Here is an 18,088-nt window from a genome sequence, read left to right as displayed (position 1 = left end):
AAAATCAAACCGATTATTCTGACGATATTGTGCACCGTTGTCATTTCTCTCGCCGTATATTGGCTGATCGTTGGTCCGATTTACGAGAGTCTGAGTACCAACGGAAGCGAAAATTCTCCGTCAATTAAATCCCGGGATTGCAGTCGCTGACTCTGGACGAATCGTCGATCAACGTTCCGTCGATCACCGTCATTTTTCATCCTCTGAAATACGTTTTCGCGACTCCTCATCCGGTACAAATAATTAACGTTAGTTGAATAAAAAAAAAAAAAAAAAAAAAAAAGAGAGAAAGAAAGGAAAACCTCATTCTCGAGTTCTCGGAATGTCATTCACCCAACTTCCTGCACACACTAAGAAATTCAGGAGAGAGCAAAATAAAGAAACTTACTGCTCCTCGAGCTCGTGAGGCTCCCGACGGATTTACGAGTGCAAGGCGACGCGATCGTGTGAAATTCGATTTGTTTTTCGCCTGATCCAAGCCAGGCCACGTTTTCTCGTGCGAGAGTCTCTGATTCATGGTCATTTGTGGACTGTCGGTAAACAATTTCGACTCATTATTGTTGGGGTCGATGCACCCACATTGTAGAATTATATTCGGGCGGCTTGTCATATTCCTACGAAAATGACAGTTCGAAAACGCAAAAACATAGAAAAATAATCCGGAAATCCGAACTATGGGATGTAACGTCAAACAAAATTTAAACAAGTCGATTTATTTTTATTTTTTTTTCTATTGCTAAGCCACTTTTGGGATCGAAGTGTTTTTTTCTTTTCATTTTCCTATGTGAAAATTGAGCCTCAATTATTCGATCACAAAAGTATCTTGTCACGCAGAGTGCCGAAACGCATGCCGCGTATTTTAAAATGCCTTATTATAGGCCCGGAGAAAGAACGTGCTGAAATGAGCGAGGGCTGGGTAGAAAAAATTGGTCAGAAGAAGGACCAGCCTCTGGGGAACATGAGTTTTACAACGAGCGGCTATAAATAACTTTCATTGCAGAAAAATGTTTTAATACAAGATGAGCCGCGTGCGCGGCACTCTGGCAAACTTCTCGAGAACACTTAAACGTTAACTTTATTGCCAATAATACTGTAGGCCAATCGGGAACGCATATCGACAACAACAAGCGAGAGCTTGTTGAGTCGTGAGGCCCCAGAAAAAAGGCCCTTCCGTGACTTCGGTTGTGGTAAACAACGCACTTAAGAGAAGTGCGTAACTTTATGCTATTCTTGGGCAGCAATATCGTTCAAAAGGAAGGAGCAAAAAAAAACATTTAATGTAGGTGCTCCATAAAAAAAAAACCTTTCAAATATTTTGGAAAGCTCCCACATCCACAATATAGCCTTTTCGTATAATTATCATTTGACAAATCTTATTGATAAAAGAATAATTGTAACCATTAGGTAAAAACGAAAAGCAGTTATTTCAGCATTGGAATTTGCATTTTCTTCTCGTTCTCGTGATAACGAGTAAACACGGTGATTGTATAATACCAAAATTTGATATAAACCTTAGCTTTTTTTTATGAATAAACTGACATTGGTTTCCTGATTACTTCGTTGATATATTAATATCCACCAATATTTGGAGCAGAAAGAATTTTTTTTACACAAATTGCATACTTTTTTTCACCTTTGTTCTCTCAGGTTTTACAATGATCGATCCGAGTCTTATTTCTTTAGATCATTTATCTTCGTTTGTTAGAAAAACGGGATATTTTTTCAAGAAAACAGGGTTAGATTGTTTTGTTGGTTTTGGATGATACGGTTATTGACACCGAAAGGTCTTTTCGTCTGGGTGTTGGGTATGGTGACGGTCGTCATCAGAGGATGGTGTTATGTGCCGTTGTATTGCTGGTGGTGGTCAGAGCCGGTGGTGCTGGGGTAGTGGAAGCGAATGGTGTGAGTCAGCGGTATAGAAGGAGAAGAAGCCATGCCCAAGGATCGCCTGGTCACAAAACCAAACTCGATCCCCAGTTCGAACTCTTCATCCTTTATAGGCGCCACACGAGAAACCCCGCGGACCAACCGATTTTCAATAAGATCGAACGATTTTCCTTTTCCCGGATATAAATGTTTCTGGAAGTTTTGTATGAACTAAAAAAATTGGGTTGAAAAAATACATTTTTTGCTTCCTGTCAGGGAATATTCTTGGCCCGCTTGACATACGAAACGGGAAATATTCTGATGATCGTCTCGAGATCGAAATGTACGTAAACCGGCAAAAATGAAATCGATCAAAATGCGCGTGTCAAATGACTCGTTTCAATATTTTCAATCGGCGTTAAAACACTGTGATGTAATAATAATTTAAAAAGTGCGCTTATCATTGCAAGGGTGGTGGTCATGGTGGTTTTTGGTACCGGTTTGCCTATCCTCGTGGACCAAGTACGTCGAAGAATACGATTCCATGGGGGTTGCTCGATGCGATGCTAAATGCAGCGATTCCACTCGAACCGAACAAGTAAGTTTTTCGTGATGAACAATCACAGAGCTAATTTGTAGAGGACGTTTATTCACAACCCTCGAATACATTCTATCATCGCTGCTTCCCAAGTTATTCGGGCTAACTTTATTTACGAGCGAATAAGCTCTCGAGTTAAAGCTTCTTCGTTATTACGGAGCGCAACAGAGTTGCCCTTTCGACATTATCGAAAAACAGGTTTTGCACACTCTATACAAGTTATAAACGCACCCGTGAACGGAGAGAACCCGCGGCTCGTGCGCATGTATATTATATGTAGTACAAAAAGAAGAGGAGTATACGAGCAGTAAAACTATCGGGAACGCGTTTAACCCGCGAGTTCGGTCGAAGGTCGAGACATTCCGTATATCACGTTTCTATTCGCGTTTACCTCAACGTTCCATTCGTTCCATCATTTCATTTCTCTCCTGATATCATTAACGTCGTTCATTCGGAGCAAATTTCAATTCTCATCAAATCCTACATTTTGTTGTCTGCTACAATGTAGAAAATAATCGATTTCAATTTTTTTATCATCCTGCAAAAAGTAAGAATTTCTCGTTTTTCTTCCTGATCTACTTTGCTTCATTGTATTCCTTCATACATATTTTATGAGAAGTACGAAATGATTATAGTTATTCAAAGCTTCGAACTTCTTCCTGTTTTCTTCTTCGTTCCCCCCGTATATTCGTTTCTCAACTTCTTCCTTGATAAAAAAAGAAAGAAGACTACGATAGCGTACTGGATGTTGGAGTACAGGTACTTGGATGACTTGTATACAGGCGCGGATTGTTGGGCTGTTTGTGTGAGGCTGGGGTTGTTATAAAAAGTAGGCCAATAAGTAAGCGAACCAGTTTTCTTCGGGCGCTCGAATGATTTACGCGTTTCGCGATGTGTGCTGTTGGCCGTGTGCGCTACGTTGGGTACAAAGCCGGGAAGGGACCGCCGGTGATGGCCACACACGCGGTCTTAGCCCCGGTAAAGGACTCCCGAGGATCGGGGCCCAGGAGACTTATTTCTTTCTCTCTTGCTCCTTCACACGAGTCCGAGCAAAGTTGCGAGCGCGCGAATGCCTCGATGTACAGGCTGTTCCACAAGTCGAGTTCGAAGATCGAAAATCACTTTGATCCCAAGGGAATCAAAGCAATCGCTACTTTTTTCTCTCAATTCCGCTATTCGAGACGATTCGTGGCTTTGATCAATCAGCGATGGGGTACGACGAGAAGAAGAAAAGTTGCGAGCTTTAAGCGTAGCTAGCAGAGGCCCACGAGTCCGATCGACGTTCATTTTTGAGCGGCTCGTTCGTCGATTGCTTGAGATCAATCGATGATTAAGGTATTGCATTTTTCAAATTCACGGACATGCTCCGTCGCGGTTAATCGTGGCCGTGACTTTTTCATCGTCCTGTAGATCCTGAAGGCAAACTGTACCAAAGCCTGCCCCCCGAAGCCCCTTTCCACTCCATTTTGGTTCCTGCTCTTTCGTGAAGAATCGGCCGTTAAAAACCTCACGATCTTTATCCTCGCCCTTCTCATTCTCGGTAACGACCAACCACCGCCATTAAATCCATAAACTTGGTACGAGCCAGTTAAATCTCTGGTCTTAATGCTTCGATGTTGACGAGTTGATTATTATACAATGTAATTCGAGATGCTTCTGAGAGCCACGGGAACGAAGCGCATAGCCATTGATTACGTCGGCTCATTTGATCGTACCTTCGATTTTTCATCCGGGCTCGTGAGGTTCGGGCTCGCGTTCGTTCGAAGATTTGCCTTCTCGAACTAAATAATTAACAGCTCCAGACTAACGATCATTGAGCAGTGAACCAAGTTTCTCAAGGCGTATTATTCGCTCTGCTTTCTTCTAAAACAGTGCATGGACTCCTGCCTAACAGCCAACTACACGAAGCCGGGTAACTGTCCCGAGGAGAATTCGATGTCACCGTTCGAAGCTGCTTGCATCATCGCCTGTGCGAACGACTCGCAGTGTCCCGATCTTGCCAAATGTTGCCCCAACGATTGTGGTGTCACTTGTATGAGACCCACAGGATTCGATGATCGAAACGGTCGGTTATTTCTTGAAAAAACGGATGGAAACTTTGCTTCGTTTTGGCTAATCAATTGACAAATGCATTGTCATTCCAACTCCGTAGTTCCGTTGACGCCTCATTAAAAAAAAAAAAAAAAAAAAAAAAAAACACATTTCTCCATCTGTTTTCAGATATTCCGTCAATACCGGAAAACATTGAAATACGACGTGAGAAAAGCAACCTCGTTATTCTCAGTTGGAAGGTTAAACCTTCCCTGGACTCTAACAGGAACGAATCTACCGTTCGGTATCTCGTCGAAGAGCGGCATTCCTTGGGCCCAAGGTATTTGGAGTCGCGACTCAGCTCCTGGTCCGTTCGCCACGTATCGAACAAACCTCACGCTTCTCTCAGAGCTGGACTCAAGAGTGGACACTGGTATCAATTCCGAGTTGCCGCTGTCAACGTCAACGGTTCCCGAGGATACTCGTCACCTTCGGCAGCGTTCAAAACGATGGGTATTTCTCAAAAAAAATATAAAGGGCTCTTCGGAGGGTAGTTTTGAAAGCGAGGGTTCAATGTAGCTTTGAAGAGGAAACTTTACGAGTATTGGGATTGATGTTGAAGACATTTTTCAGAACCTAGAAATCCGAGGGAACCGAGAAATCTTTCATTGAGCGGAGCTCGAGTTCAGGCGGATGGAAAACTACGAATACTTTTACGGTGGCGTCCACCACCTTCCGATGTTCCGATCATGTTCTATAAACTCTTCTGGAGCCGATTAATTCATGGACCAGCGAATGACTCGATTCTTGTCAATCATAGAACAGTTTCTAAGGTTCGCATCAGTTTTTAAGAGAATATGGTTTAAGGGCACATTACCACTCAAGCGAATATATTTGCAACGATTTTTTATTCCAGGAAAAAGTGTGCTATGAAGTGAAAAATCTCGAGCTCGGCTGTCAGTATTTTCTTCAGGTTCAAGCAGTGGCTGTTTACGGGGGCCGTCGGTTAGCCTCAAGAAAAGCTTCGAAAGTTTTTAACAGTACGGATTATAAGAATTACGGTAGGGACCAGGTCAATGATAATTCCGCCATTTTTTCTCATTGCTTCGTTTTTTGTCTTCAATTTCCAAAGTAGTTAAAAAAAACTCTCTCTGAGCGTCCAAAAATACAGGAACGAAAAAACTGCACATCTTTTCTTCGGCGTTCGTGTCTTTCGCGTACGTTGCCGAAAAAACATCAAATCGGACATTTATTTCAGTCGTTTATTTCAAGCCGACGGTGAGGGACGATCGCGAAAATGTGAAAGACACAATCAAGGACTTCGGGTACGAAGATTAATTTGTCAGTGCGGGGGTGAACAGATCGAGGCTCGCTTAGTTTGGCCACCCGATCCAGATGCCACGAGTTACAACGTTACGTGGACCGAAGAGACGTGCGGTTCTTTAGCGAACAACGAAGAATCCACAAAGTCAAATCAACGAATTTCCGGAACGCGAACTACCGAAGTACGTTTACGTTTGTTCTCCTTTATTATGATCGATCGTCCCGATTATTATTCAAATGGAAAATCATAATGACAATCATTTCACGAATTTAAGCTATTTGATAATAAATCTGATTTTAATATAAAATAAGATGAAAAATATTGACATTTTTATTGACAGAAAACACGTCTGGATATAAAAGGATTGAGAAGAAAGTGCACGTACACGTTAAACGTAAGAAGCGTCTCGAGTCCGGGAAGGCGTCGAGAGCGCGATCGAAATCGGTTGGAAGATCGAAAAATAGGCATCGAATTCGTGACGAACGATTGCGAGTACCGTAAAACGAAACGAGGCGAGAGGGAACGAAATTCAGAATCGTCGCGATGTCGACGAAGAAAAGCGAGGATCAAGAGATTTTTTCATTAAATAATCAATTTTGAGATAAGCGAAAGCGAGTAAGCAGCACTACGAATGTAAAATAAATCGTTCAGAACGAATAAAGTACATTTCCGACGATTTGTCTCGGCGTCCTCTCGATCTTCCATTTTATTCCGGGATCTTTCACACTTGTTCTCTCTTCCTGTCGTTGAGTCGTACATGTAAATTGGTACAACAGAATCGGGACTAGAAATTTAGGAACGGACGGTGCATGGCCTGTGATTCGATTCGATTCGTAAGCGATTCGATCCATCACGTTATTTCATCTCAACGGACGAGCATCAACGACGAGAAAATTGCGGCTAGTATCGTCAGACAAAATCTGCTCTCGGTCGATATCGAAGCTCCCGAATAATCAACCAAACGGTGATAAACATCCCGATGTCCCAATTTCTGTACGGGTCTATAGTTGAACTTCAGTGTACCGTTGCTTGACATCACGTTCTCGAATACACTCAGCTGAAAAAAATGCATCACCGATGAGTGCACATTTTCTTATGATCATAAAATTGAATTGGTTTTTAGATTATTAGCAGCAACGATTATTCATTATGAGAAAAAGACGAATTTACTGATTGCATAATTTTTTTAAGGGAATTTTCACTCTAATTGCTCTCACAGTGCAAATGGAGAATCGTCGCATTTTCGTAATAATTGTAAATTTATTGTACAATTGTGGAACGAACCTGAGCGTGGGATATGGCGAGTTTCTCTGTCAGGACAAACCATGTAACGGTCTCGGAACAACCGGGTGTCGTCAACGAGCCGTCGTAGCGATAAAAGGTCGTGTAATCTTTTGGTAAAAGGAGCGACGGTATTATTCTGCGTTGTATTTGAGTCGTGCTCGTTCCCACCCAGGCCGATACTCGTTCAGTGGCTTCGAGAATCGACCAAAAATCATCGTTATCCTCATCGCTCAGCTGTGAAGGAAAATGTGTCATTATTCGATAGCATTATTTCAAGGATTTCCCACTCTAAAATCATACAACAGGGTCGAAAACAATCCTGAATTTGCGAGTCTTCATAAAACAAAAAATGTTTAGGTAAAATGTGAAAAAAGAGTTCCAGTCATCGAATGTTCAAATGGAACTTCATTGGACATATCAAAACAAACAAAAAACTGCTTTTAAGTTATCAGAAAAATTATCGAATGGGCCTTGATACACTTCGAGTGAGAACACCAAGATTCTTATCCCTCGAACTATTGAAGTTTCCGCAAAAAAAATGGATTGCACTGAAATTCACCTTAAAGAGAACCGCTACGACGGTTAATCCAAAATCGTTTTGAGCTGCGCTCGTAAAGTTTGGATATTGCTTCGCATAGTGCACCATGTGCAGCTCCAAAGCGTCTCTGTTACCGTCTATCGTGTGCTCGGCGCCCCAATGAAAGTGCATTTGATCAAAGACGTAAGTTGACGAGAGGCCACCACCCTTCAAAAACATTGGCACCCCCGTGAGAGTTATTTGTACTGAAACATACTTTCCGTCATTCTAATTTCCGTTAAAAAAACGACACAAAGATGTAGGACTTTTTATTTTTTAATAAAAATTATTTATTGCCTTCACTATATTTCTTAAAACATGAAATTTTGTGCGTTTTTTAAGAACAATAATAAACTTTTTCACTATTCATTTGATCCTGCATCGATCTGAAGATTGATTAACTCACTCGAATGACCCGTATTTGTGAGTGTCGCAGTGTAGGCGTAATCGTAGCGCACAAACTTCAAAGATCCCAGATCAGTTTTGACGGCGTCGTCACTCATAATATTGATGGGAGATTGTTTCTCGCCGGTTGAGCAAACGTCCGGCCAGTGGTCAGGTCCTGAAATTGACGAAAGTTTGAAAACGAAATCTCAGTACGTAAAAGATTGATCTTACGATTTCGCGAGCAAGTGAGATTGATCGGAGATGATGAGGGAAAGTTAGTGCAATTTTCCACGATGCGTCAAAGAGGAGCAGAAATGACTTGAAACATTTTTTCTAGTACACGTCGATTCAATCCGGCCTCGGAGAAATAACTCTTTTCTCTCGGTCAAGCGATCTTAAGAATACCGCGCACTTGAGCTTGCAAATTTCCTCGACGTGTTTTATCTCTTCGGGATGAAGCAGGAAAACGAGGTCTTCGGCATTGAGGTCGCGTGCAATCTCGAGTAGTTCTTCCAAACGCGAAAAAAATACACGTTTTATTTCATTAACGTATATTCAAAAGAGTGCTATTTATATAGGGCTCAAGTAAATGGCGGCAGTTCGCTCGAGCAACGAATCCGCTTAGTTCGTTCGATCGAGAAAGCTTTTTTGTGGTTCAGAAAAAGGCATAAAATCGTACGGATTGTATTTAGTGATAACGAGACGGCGTCAAGCACGTAAGAATTAAGAGTACGTGTACGTAAATTTGCCATTATCCACTGTATGTGTGCGCGTTGCGCTGGAGCACATCATTTCCTCAATCAGTTCGAGCGCCGACGAGGGAGTGGGAGAGAGAAAGAGAGATAGTCCGGACGGATCGCACGAATCAAAAGCTCTCCCTCCTTATGCTGGATCATCCAGAGCCGCAATATCGGAAAAGAGGGGCGGGGGGGGGGGGGGGCGACGACGACGAAAGAAAGAGACGGATGATAATAATGGCCAGATTGACGAAAATAACGCAAACTATTGGCAAGCACGAACGGTGCGTATACATTTTGACAGATTCAAGTGCTGCACAGATTGCGGTGTAGCAACCACAGACTCATCGTTTCATTTCATCTTTTCCAGCTTAAATTGGATCGTTTTCGTCTGTAAGAACTCTAAAACGTAATAAAAAAAATGTCTTAAATGTCAGCCACGTGAAAAAACTGGGTTAATCGTTCGTGAGGAAAAAATTTGGGTTCGTGTTGAATAACGAATAAAAGATGCACCTTGGAGACATTATTTTTTCCACTCTTTCGAAATAGCCCAGCAAAAATCGTGGAATAATACTGAAGAATAATCGATTTAATAAGCCGTTGAAGAAAATTGCTCAAGTATAACGATATGTCGACAGATAACATCCTATCTCGAATCGGTGCAGTGTTTAAATACGAGAAAGACATTTTTTTATGAATTTTAATAAACACGGCTGACTCACCGTTCGAACCCGAATAAGACCAGTCGGCCGATCCCTCGGTACTCGGAGGAACACCTGAAATTTAAATGTTGGCATAAATGCACTTTGAAATCGTTTCACATTCCCTTGGGACGAGTACCCCTTAATTCCTTCTCATTTGTCCATATACTTAAATTGTTACGAACGTACATGTATGTGTCACTATATATAATTTTATAACCACGATAAATTGTTTTATGCGTTTCCATTCTGGGCATTTGCAAAGCAAATAAATATTCTTCCTCTCTCGAATAAACATTCGCGAATGCAGTTTTTTCTTAATCTTTATTATTCGCGTTTTATTTCCTCCAGTTCCCTACAATAACCTGGGATTAAAAATATCTCTCGATTGTTTTGCTCCTCATGTTAGTTTTTAATATAAGAATAAATTGTGCTTCAAATAAAAATCGTCTGCTTTTCGGTTCTAGAATTCTTCTATCCAACTTTTTTTACTGTTTTTCTTTTCTTTTTACAATTTTTGCACAACCCCAAATCGAATTTCTAGATCTTTTATTTTTGTTTCAAAATAGCCATTCGCTCGTGAATTTTTCTCGAGTTAAAAATCGTAATTTACTCAAGCTATCTAACATTTTTCTCATTTACTTCCTCGAGCAAGGGTTCCGATAGAAAAATCTTTGTACTTATACGCGATTAGTCAATAGAGGAAGCTTCTAAAAATCAGAGTACGAGCATTAGTGATATCGAGTTTATCGCGTTCTCAGGTCAATTGTCAACTCTATTTTCTTACACTAGTGAACACCGAGTAGAAGACGATTGTTGTATTTTTTTTTCCGTAACGAAAATACTCGCGTGTCTGATCCTCACTTATAACTTACCGTCTACGCCTCATCAATCGCATAATTCGCTAGAAATTACATGCTCTTACACGGCCATTATAATTACTGCTTATCCGTCAGAGACGTGACTCGTCAGACACTCGTAAAAAAGAATGATCAATTCATCGCGATCATTGTGACGGAAATTTTTGTGCTACTTTCATGACGTAGAAATGCATTTCTGGATAAGTTTCAGTAATTTATTTTAAAACCTATTTTATACTGGAAAATTCTTACCGATCATAATTGAATTAATAACGAATGTAACGTTCCCTGCCATTAACCAAGGCAACTAATACGGAACAGGGACCGAAGAGTCTTGAAAAAAAAATCTCACTTCAACACAAAATCTGATGAGTATGATAACAAAAATTCTCTAGTCCGATGTTTTTCAACCTTTGACGATTTTGTTTTGACTGGAACACAGTTTTTCATCGTTTTCTACGACAGTCATTGTTTTACTACAAATAAAAAAGTCACAGTTCAAATTTCAATTTTGACGACACTTGCGTTGAATCTGTGAAACGGTTGATATTGTTTAACAGTATTCTTGTGGGTTTTCGTGCGAAAATGAAATTTTAGGAATAGTTTAAAAAGCCAAAATGAGGCGAAGCAACGAAAGATAATTTTTCATCTGTGTCCATCTCGTCGTAATTTCAACAGTTGAGGTCTATTATTATTGCTCATTTAACATGTAAATTTGGACTTGTATCGCTGGAACTCCCATTCGCTTCCTTCCTCTGTATGCCAGACCTTCGGATGAATGGATCGAGGTCCGTACAGATTGAAATGCTGACACGTACGAAACGAGTTGATGATGAAGATGGTTTCAATTTACCAATTAACCCTTCAATCAAATTTTTCCGGAGCAACCATTATTTTTATCCTTGGACAAACAGTTGTCACGTGTTTTGATTGCTTGATTATTCCGGCGACGAAAAATCACAACTGCATCCCCAAACACGTGGCTAAGACGAGCAATAATCTCAGATTCGTGCCAAGAGCGCGTCGCACTCTGTATAATTGACGATCGTTTGCGCCTACTATTCGGCGACAGAATTAAACGTCCTTCTGTGCTTGCGCGGGTCAGTTTGTGCCTCGATCGTCCGAAATTCCGAGCTTAGCAAAAAATGTAGATCCCGATACCGAAGAAATACGAAAATTTAACACACAGAAGCATCTTAACGCAGGTAGGCACGGTTCGTTTGCAATATTGGATGAAAATCGATTACCTGAAAGGAGAACGAGGAGAAGAAGCGACGCGAGGGACGTCATCTCGACTTGTCAAACAGCGATTGTGCGATTCTTATTCAGCGAGATGATGAAAAATTATTTTTCTCTTTCTAAATTACATTCCAAAAAATTCGTTCCGTTTAAGTTTTTTTTTAAGATCACCCCCGCTCACTATCGACGATTCGGTACAGAAAGATCTCCGTCGCGATCACGATTTCATGCAAATATCAAGTCCAAAAGCCGCGCCTCCGTTTTTAACTATCTCTGCTCTGCTGGTCCTCCTCTTTTTTGGGGAGTACAACCGAGCGGAACAGCGACGATTGAACGACTGCAAAGAGTATTGGTCGGCAGGTTGGTCGGTCGTGCAACCCCCGAGGGATTACGAAAGATCATCATTATCATCATCGTCATCGTCGTCGTCGACGTCGACGTCGTCGGCCTTACTATTACACTCGACTCAAATGTGTGCGAAAGAGAGAGAGAGAGATTGAAGACTTGCGCGCGCCAACCATTCTTACGATACTCTGCTTTCGTTGCACATACAGATACACGAGAATCGCACAATTGGTAGTGGTTACGTCGCCAATAAAAAGAAGTGAAGATTCAGGGGCTATTTGAGCACACGAGGAGAGAACCTCGGATCGGTAGACGCATGGGTGGTCACGATTCTTTTTATACGCAGCGATACAATCATCGTATTCATTTACGCACCATACAAAAAAAAAACGAGGGAACCAAAATCGGTTAAGGTGAATTGAAGCCGTTTATCACTTATCTCCGATCTGAATCGGAGAGCGCAGCACCCTTCGAATCAATAACAATTTCAAGTTATTCCATAAACGAAATACCCGCGACGAGTCCGTCGGTATATAACATCACCGCTCACTGCACAATCATCGGTTTCGAGTAAAACGTTGAAATTTCTTACTAAGTAGCTTTCAAGAAGGTGGAGAATTTATTATTATTGATTCAAATTTAACGAAAAAAAAAACACAATTTTCTTTTCACTGCCGAGTTTATTATTGAAACATTTAAATAAATATTTCTGCTTTTGTGGTTGCCGCTACACTTTTTATTGCTTATTCTTAATTAATTGAACTTTTTGGAATCGATCATCGTACTTTAAAGTACCGCTGATATTGTTCCCTCGTTAAAAGCGTCTGGTCTCATCATGGACCGTTCTAAGAACTTGATTGAATCGAGACCATTCAGGTGCTCCTCACATATATTAAATACACGGCTGTACACAGTCAAATGTATGCATATTTGTAGCACCGTGGTTCGTGACATTATACAGCAGAGCATCGAGGTCGCACCCACGCGTACATGCGCACCGCCAATATTATATTCAGACTCATTGTGCCAATTTATCAATCAATATTTCATTGATACATTTCTTCGAATAAACAATATTTTCATAAATTCTTTTTTAACAATATTATGGATAGTCGAGTACTGTTTTTGATAACCTTGATCGTGGCATTTGGTTGAAAAGGAAGAGTAAAATAATTTGCATCCGAGAAGCCACAGGGAAGTCGATGCTCCTCGCTTTATCTTTATCATTAATTTTCCATAAATTCCTCGTAAAATTGTAACAATAATGACAACGATGCTGCAGATCTTTATTCTCGAATTAGAGTTTTTTAGGCCTCGACAATCGAGGGATCAACATCCTGTTAACTACACCACCGCAGTTAGTTCCATTTGTCAACATTGTTAATTCGATGATTTATGAAAAATAATAGTAATTCGAAGAGTTTATTCGACGTGGAAACCCTCATAGATTGAAATAAGTTTAAAATTGTCTACCGTCGTGGTGTATGGTACCAGGTGTACGATTTGCAACTTTTGGCTCGATGAAGGTCTTTGAAACGGCGCTTGTCACGAACAAGGTTGTATATTTTAATCGTACTACAATTTTGATCGGAATTGGGGGTGAGTACAAAGTGTATGAATGATCATCTCAGTTTTTATATTTATGCTGAACAATTGTACGTGTACTAAAAAGTTGGAAGTCCATAAAAACGTGAAGGACGTCATCGATATTTTGTCATAGTGTAAAAATAGATTTATTCACCAATCAATATTGATACAATGAAGAGAATGAAAATATCGAATTATCAATAAATAAAATGATTGAACGAACTTGAGAAAATTGCACAGAAAAATGGGGTCAAGAGGCAGCTCCCCCATATCACAGTTCGTTGCAATTAATCAGCAGGGAACTCGGCGATCCCACGGTTATGAGCATATGCAGGGAGACACTCGAGCTACGTGTTTGATAAGCGAACACTGTGGCACTCGAATGTATACGCGATTTGTTCGCTCCATCATGATTATTCGTGCATAGGAGATTCCATTGTACCATAAGATTACTTTTACAATAACCAGCAGGACTTTTGAAAAAAACCTCATCAAAATCTTTCTTATGAATAGTTAAGAGGCAAAGCTTCACCATCATATTTCCTCGTAATCCTATCAGGCAATGCAAAAGGACGAGATGAAAAGCATCTGCCGCTTCCTTTCATCTCTCGTAATCTTCATCATGAACACACACAATACATGAGTTATTATTGGATTAATTGGGAACGAACTTAAAAGTCAATCTGAGCTTCTTCGGTTTGGCAGTGAACCGTTCAAAATTGAATATATTGGAACGAGGATTAGACTTCATTCTTTTGAGTTTCATTACTCCCAGTTAGTACACATTCACAAAAAGGAATTTCCATGAGTGATACTTTCTCTTTGATGTCGTAGTGAATAGTCAAAGTTTGAGGTTTAATTGAGCGATTTAATTTAATTTTCGTCGAAATAATCATTTTTATTCTTCGCAACTTTCTTTGAAACCCTTCCGAGGCTCAGAGAAGCTCATCTTAGCAGTTTGATTTCATTCTTCCCGTAATTCGATGAACTCCCACCTTTTAAGGTGTCTCCTCGCTCGTGGACATATTTTTTAGGGCGAAATTTTATCTCACCGCTGGAGGAAAGATTTTCTCCAAAAAAAAAAACGAGAGAGTTCTTTGAACAAACACCGCGAGGATGAGAGTCAAATTCTGTCTCGTGTTTGTTAATAAAATCGGATGAGAATTTTCCGTGAGTGCGAGCGAGATAGCTGCAAATTTCATGAATATTAGGGAGGGGGAGGGGGAGGGGGGGGGGGGGTCGGTTGGTTGGTTCACCTCCACGTAATAAAGGTGCATAAGAAATTAAACATGTCAAATAGGTTTTTTGAAGTAACATTTTGCAATTGGTTTCGTTTCGACTGGTCGAGTGCTTCTAGATAAAAAAATGTACCAGCTAAAAAAATGCTCAACTTTGAGCGTAATTTCATCCCTTGGAAGCACTTTTGAGCTGATATTAAAAAGTATGCATCTCTTGTTCTTCGATGGATTTAAAAAAAAAAAATAAAAAAAAAATAAAAAAAATAAAAAAATAGAATAAGCTGGCTAATTGGATACAAAGAGACGCGCTTTGCCTCGAAGTTATACTTACAAAATAATGTTCACAAAAAAATGGTAAGACCAACATTTTTATAAATCTGTTCGAATTCTTATCGAGTACAAAACAAAAATATATACGAGATTTGAGAGCGAGAAAAGAAGCGGGCGAGAATGAGAGAAAGAGAAAGAGAAAGAGAGAGGTATTGTAATAACGGAAAGAGACACGGAGCACAAACGTAGAGAAGCAATGCTGGCGGGACCGCCAAAAATAGAAAGACCACGTGAAGCCTGTCGGATCTTTTTGGAAAATGAGAGAAGCAAAGAGAACAAGCATCAGTCTTAACAGCGTGAGTTGGAGATCTGGCTTCCTGGTCCAGCGCAGTTAAACGGTCCATGGAAAGGTTTTTTTTGAGGGAAATGTTCGACGATAGTTGATGAAAATTTGGAGAACGAATCGCGCGACAATTGTGCTGGTTTTATGGGATGAAACGAGAGTGCGCAAAGAGTCCGAGACGCGAAGTTTCTACGTTGAGCTAAACAGAGCTTGAGTTTTACTTTACGAAGCTTCCGAACGATCCAGCGTTAAGCTCGCCATGTTGAACGCGGACAAGCGTTTAGCCATTGAAAATTCGTGAGAGTTTCGACAGGGAAGGGAAAGAAAAAGTAAGAAGAATGCCGCGCATGAGGTCGTCGCTGAGGAGCAGAGATTCCTCAAGCACTTCGACTGGCGTGGATCCTCGCGAAAGGGTGAAGGACTGTTGTCGCAAGCTCGTTGCTTTCATGTGCACCCAAGTCGGAGTCGGCGGCTTGGTTGTGGGCTACGCCATCGTGGGAGCAATGGCATTCATAGCGATTGAGAAGAACGCAGAGTCGATAGATTTGAAGGGGCAGCGATCGACGTGCGCGCTGACACTCTGGAAGAGAACCGCCGGAAACCAGACTGTCAATATTCTCGACAGAGAAGCTTTCAACGCGACCGCCGACGAGATTTTGATCCTATTTCAAAGGCGAGTCGTCGAGGCCGTGAAAAAAGGTTACAACGGTCACACAACGAAGGAGTCGTGGACCATTCCGGCTGCGCTTATGTTCTGCTTGTCCGTTTTCACGATGATCGGCTACGGGAATTTGGTACCGCGAACCCCCTGGGGCCGCGGGGCTACCGTCGTTTACGCGATTTTTGGTATACCCCTTTACGTTCTCTACTTTCTCAACATGGGCAAAGTTCTCGCACACACTTTCAGATGGTTGTATACGAGGATGCACGAGTGCACGGGTAAAAGAAAGCCTGGAACGAGAATAATCGTCCCCTCGACCGCCTGTCTCTGGGTCCTTTCCGGTTACATCCTCGCTGGCACCATCACCTTCGCCCAATGGGAAGGATGGGGCTACCTCGACAGCGCTTACTTCTGCGTAACGTCCCTGTGCAAAATCGGCATTGGTGATTTCGTCCCAGGAACCGATCTCAACGACGAAAATCAGAACGAAAGCCAGACGAAATTGGTTATCAATTTTGTTTATCTCCTCTTCGGACTCGGCCTCGTCGCCATGTGCTACAACCTCATGAGAGAAACGGTTCGTGTCAAAGCGCGACAATTGAGCGAAGATACCAAGAGAGCTTTCGACGACTTCAGGCACAAAATTATGATGACTTGTTGCCGTGCTAGACTCGAATGATCGAGCAACCATCGCACAAAACTTCGATCACGAAATCTGCTACTACCGAAATTTCCAGCCACCAAAAGCTGCTACTAAAATTCAGTTTTAACGAAAGATCAATCGCTCTATTTCACGTTAGAACAATTCATCGTCTTGTGACAAACGTTTTGTCTACAAACAATTGTACTAATTGACAGAGGACATTGAACATTTCCGCGCATTCAGAACAACCCGGATGCACCACGTAATCACGAATACCCAAACTTCGCAACTCTATTTTTATTTTGTTTTTGTACTTTGTTTTAAATATTTTGTATAAAATAAAATGAATCTGTTTTTCAATACGACGTGTCTATTTTTATCGTATGTCTGCATTATTAAGGAAGATCATCCGTTACTTTTGTGATTCAAAAAAGCAACTTAATTTTTTTGCTTTTTTTATTATCAAAGAAAGGAAGAAAATTTATTCGCGCAATTATTAATATTATATGCGTAACTTATTTATTGTGGTTGATCAATTTTTAATATAATGATAGCGGTTAATTAAAATACTATTGTAGTAAAATCGTCAAGCAAAATGTGACAACAGCCATTTTCTATTTATATGCGTATGCATATCTATATTTTAAACCAGCTGCTGGCTCATGGTGTTGTCAAACCTTCCACCGTTGATCGTTATTACTCGTTAACCTCAAAAAAGTGTTTTTCTTTTTCCATTTCGAAGTCATTTTCACTGGTAACAAGACTTTCTCAAGACGTCATTGATATCTAAAAATCTTCTATTTTCTTATTCTCGTTTTTGGCTCTTGAAAGTTGGGAGGATTCTCTATTTCATTAAATACGAATCGTCGCACAGGAAGTGTGCCTGCCATAAGAGCCTGTGCATAACCTTTCAAAAAATGTGATTTTTGTTAATTGTTTTCTCGACAACTAGACGTAGGTCGCCTATAATAATTCTGGGAATATAGATGCACGATGTATATTTCTAGCATATTTCTAAATTTCACCTCTCAAAGTTAGAATTTTCGATTTCCATTAGATTCGCGTGAGCTTCCTTGATGAAAGAAACTTGACGCTATATCAGCGTCAATCTATAGAGAGATCGAAACAGTTTCTGATATCAATTTCTTCTTCGTTTCAAATCTCCACTTTAAATATTGCCAGTACGACACGAGCATCGCGTAGAAAGGGGAAAAATTAGCGAAAAGAAAGTAATTATTTCGAAACTTTGAGTGGGGAAAATGAAAATTTGACGTACACAGGATTGCACAAAGCGTAATGGTTGCACGATGATGTTGGAGAGCATCGACTGCATTTGAAAAAAGCTTTTGCTTTAAATGATGATGGAACGGATCTCTAGCTTATCGACGATCTTTACA

At 40.7% G+C, this 18,088-nt stretch overlaps 3 protein-coding genes and 1 long non-coding RNA gene across 5 annotated transcripts; 2 read left to right on the top strand and 2 right to left on the bottom strand.

Annotated features, from left to right (window-relative positions):
- Nucleotides 1-2,068: 2,068 nt before the first annotated feature.
- LOC122418960 (Kallmann syndrome 1) lies at nucleotides 2,069-6,465 on the top strand. Its single transcript, XM_043433141.1, has 8 exons — nucleotides 2,069-2,209; nucleotides 2,337-2,464; nucleotides 4,337-4,529; nucleotides 4,685-5,008; nucleotides 5,129-5,328; nucleotides 5,412-5,556; nucleotides 5,768-6,000; nucleotides 6,160-6,465. Exons 1-8 carry the CDS (start codon nucleotides 2,188-2,190, stop codon nucleotides 6,403-6,405), a joined length of 1,491 nt encoding a protein of 496 aa, XP_043289076.1. The 5' UTR covers nucleotides 2,069-2,187; the 3' UTR covers nucleotides 6,406-6,465.
- A 16-nt stretch (nucleotides 6,466-6,481) lies between these two features.
- On the bottom strand, nucleotides 6,482-11,961 carry LOC122418966 (putative carbonic anhydrase 3). 2 transcript variants are annotated; one of them, XM_043433150.1, is made up of 6 exons: nucleotides 11,613-11,961; nucleotides 9,527-9,580; nucleotides 8,087-8,242; nucleotides 7,663-7,886; nucleotides 7,104-7,337; nucleotides 6,482-6,876 (listed from the first exon to the last, which is right to left on the bottom strand). In XM_043433150.1, the coding sequence occupies exons 1-6, from the start codon at nucleotides 11,653-11,655 to the stop codon at nucleotides 6,685-6,687; spliced, it is 903 nt and encodes a 300-aa protein (XP_043289085.1). In that variant the 5' UTR covers nucleotides 11,656-11,961; the 3' UTR covers nucleotides 6,482-6,684. The 2 variants fall into 2 exon arrangements, with proteins under 2 accessions (XP_043289085.1, XP_043289086.1); XM_043433151.1 differs by lacking the exon at nucleotides 11,613-11,961 and adding an exon at nucleotides 10,618-10,639.
- A 3,449-nt stretch (nucleotides 11,962-15,410) lies between these two features.
- Nucleotides 15,411-17,051, top strand: LOC122406281 (potassium channel subfamily K member 15). Its single transcript, XM_043411665.1, has one exon. It carries the CDS (start codon nucleotides 15,726-15,728, stop codon nucleotides 16,725-16,727), a length of 1,002 nt encoding a protein of 333 aa, XP_043267600.1. The 5' UTR covers nucleotides 15,411-15,725; the 3' UTR covers nucleotides 16,728-17,051.
- A 136-nt stretch (nucleotides 17,052-17,187) lies between these two features.
- On the bottom strand, nucleotides 17,188-18,004 carry LOC122406284 (uncharacterized). The gene is made up of 2 exons (XR_006259948.1): nucleotides 17,717-18,004; nucleotides 17,188-17,598 (listed from the first exon to the last, which is right to left on the bottom strand). It is a non-coding gene; the product is annotated as an uncharacterized lncRNA (long non-coding RNA).
- Nucleotides 18,005-18,088: the final 84 nt, after the last annotated feature.

The sequence above is a fragment of the Venturia canescens genome, chromosome 1 (assembly GCF_019457755.1).
Source record: "Venturia canescens isolate UGA chromosome 1, ASM1945775v1, whole genome shotgun sequence".
Lineage (NCBI taxonomy): Eukaryota > Metazoa > Arthropoda > Insecta > Hymenoptera > Ichneumonidae > Venturia > Venturia canescens.
Note: the sequence above shows the minus strand (reverse complement) of the source record. Positions and strands in the feature narration are given on the sequence as shown.

Bases quoted from the DNA above. Each gene is read 5' to 3' on its own strand.
- LOC122418960 (XM_043433141.1), top strand. From the start codon at position 2,188: ATGATCGTCTCGAGATCGAAAT. The intron at 2,210-2,336 runs GTACGTAAACCG...TATCATTGCAAG, and splicing joins GATCGTCTCGAGATCGAAAT to GGTGGTGGTCATGGTGGTTT. The intron at 6,001-6,159 runs GTACGTTTACGT...TTTTATTGACAG, and splicing joins CCGGAACGCGAACTACCGAA to AAAACACGTCTGGATATAAA.
- LOC122418966 (XM_043433150.1), bottom strand. From the start codon at position 11,655: ATGACGTCCCTCGCGTCGCTTCTTCTCCTCGTTCTCCTTTCAG. The intron at 9,581-11,612 runs GTAATCGATTTT...TTTAAATTTCAG, and splicing joins TCTCCTCGTTCTCCTTTCAG to GTGTTCCTCCGAGTACCGAG. The intron at 7,338-7,662 runs GTGAATTTCAGT...TTTCCTTCACAG, and splicing joins TCGTAGCGGTTCTCTTTAAG to CTGAGCGATGAGGATAACGA.
- LOC122406281 (XM_043411665.1), top strand. From the start codon at position 15,726: ATGCCGCGCATGAGGTCGTCGCTGAGGAGCAGAGATTCCTCAAGCACT.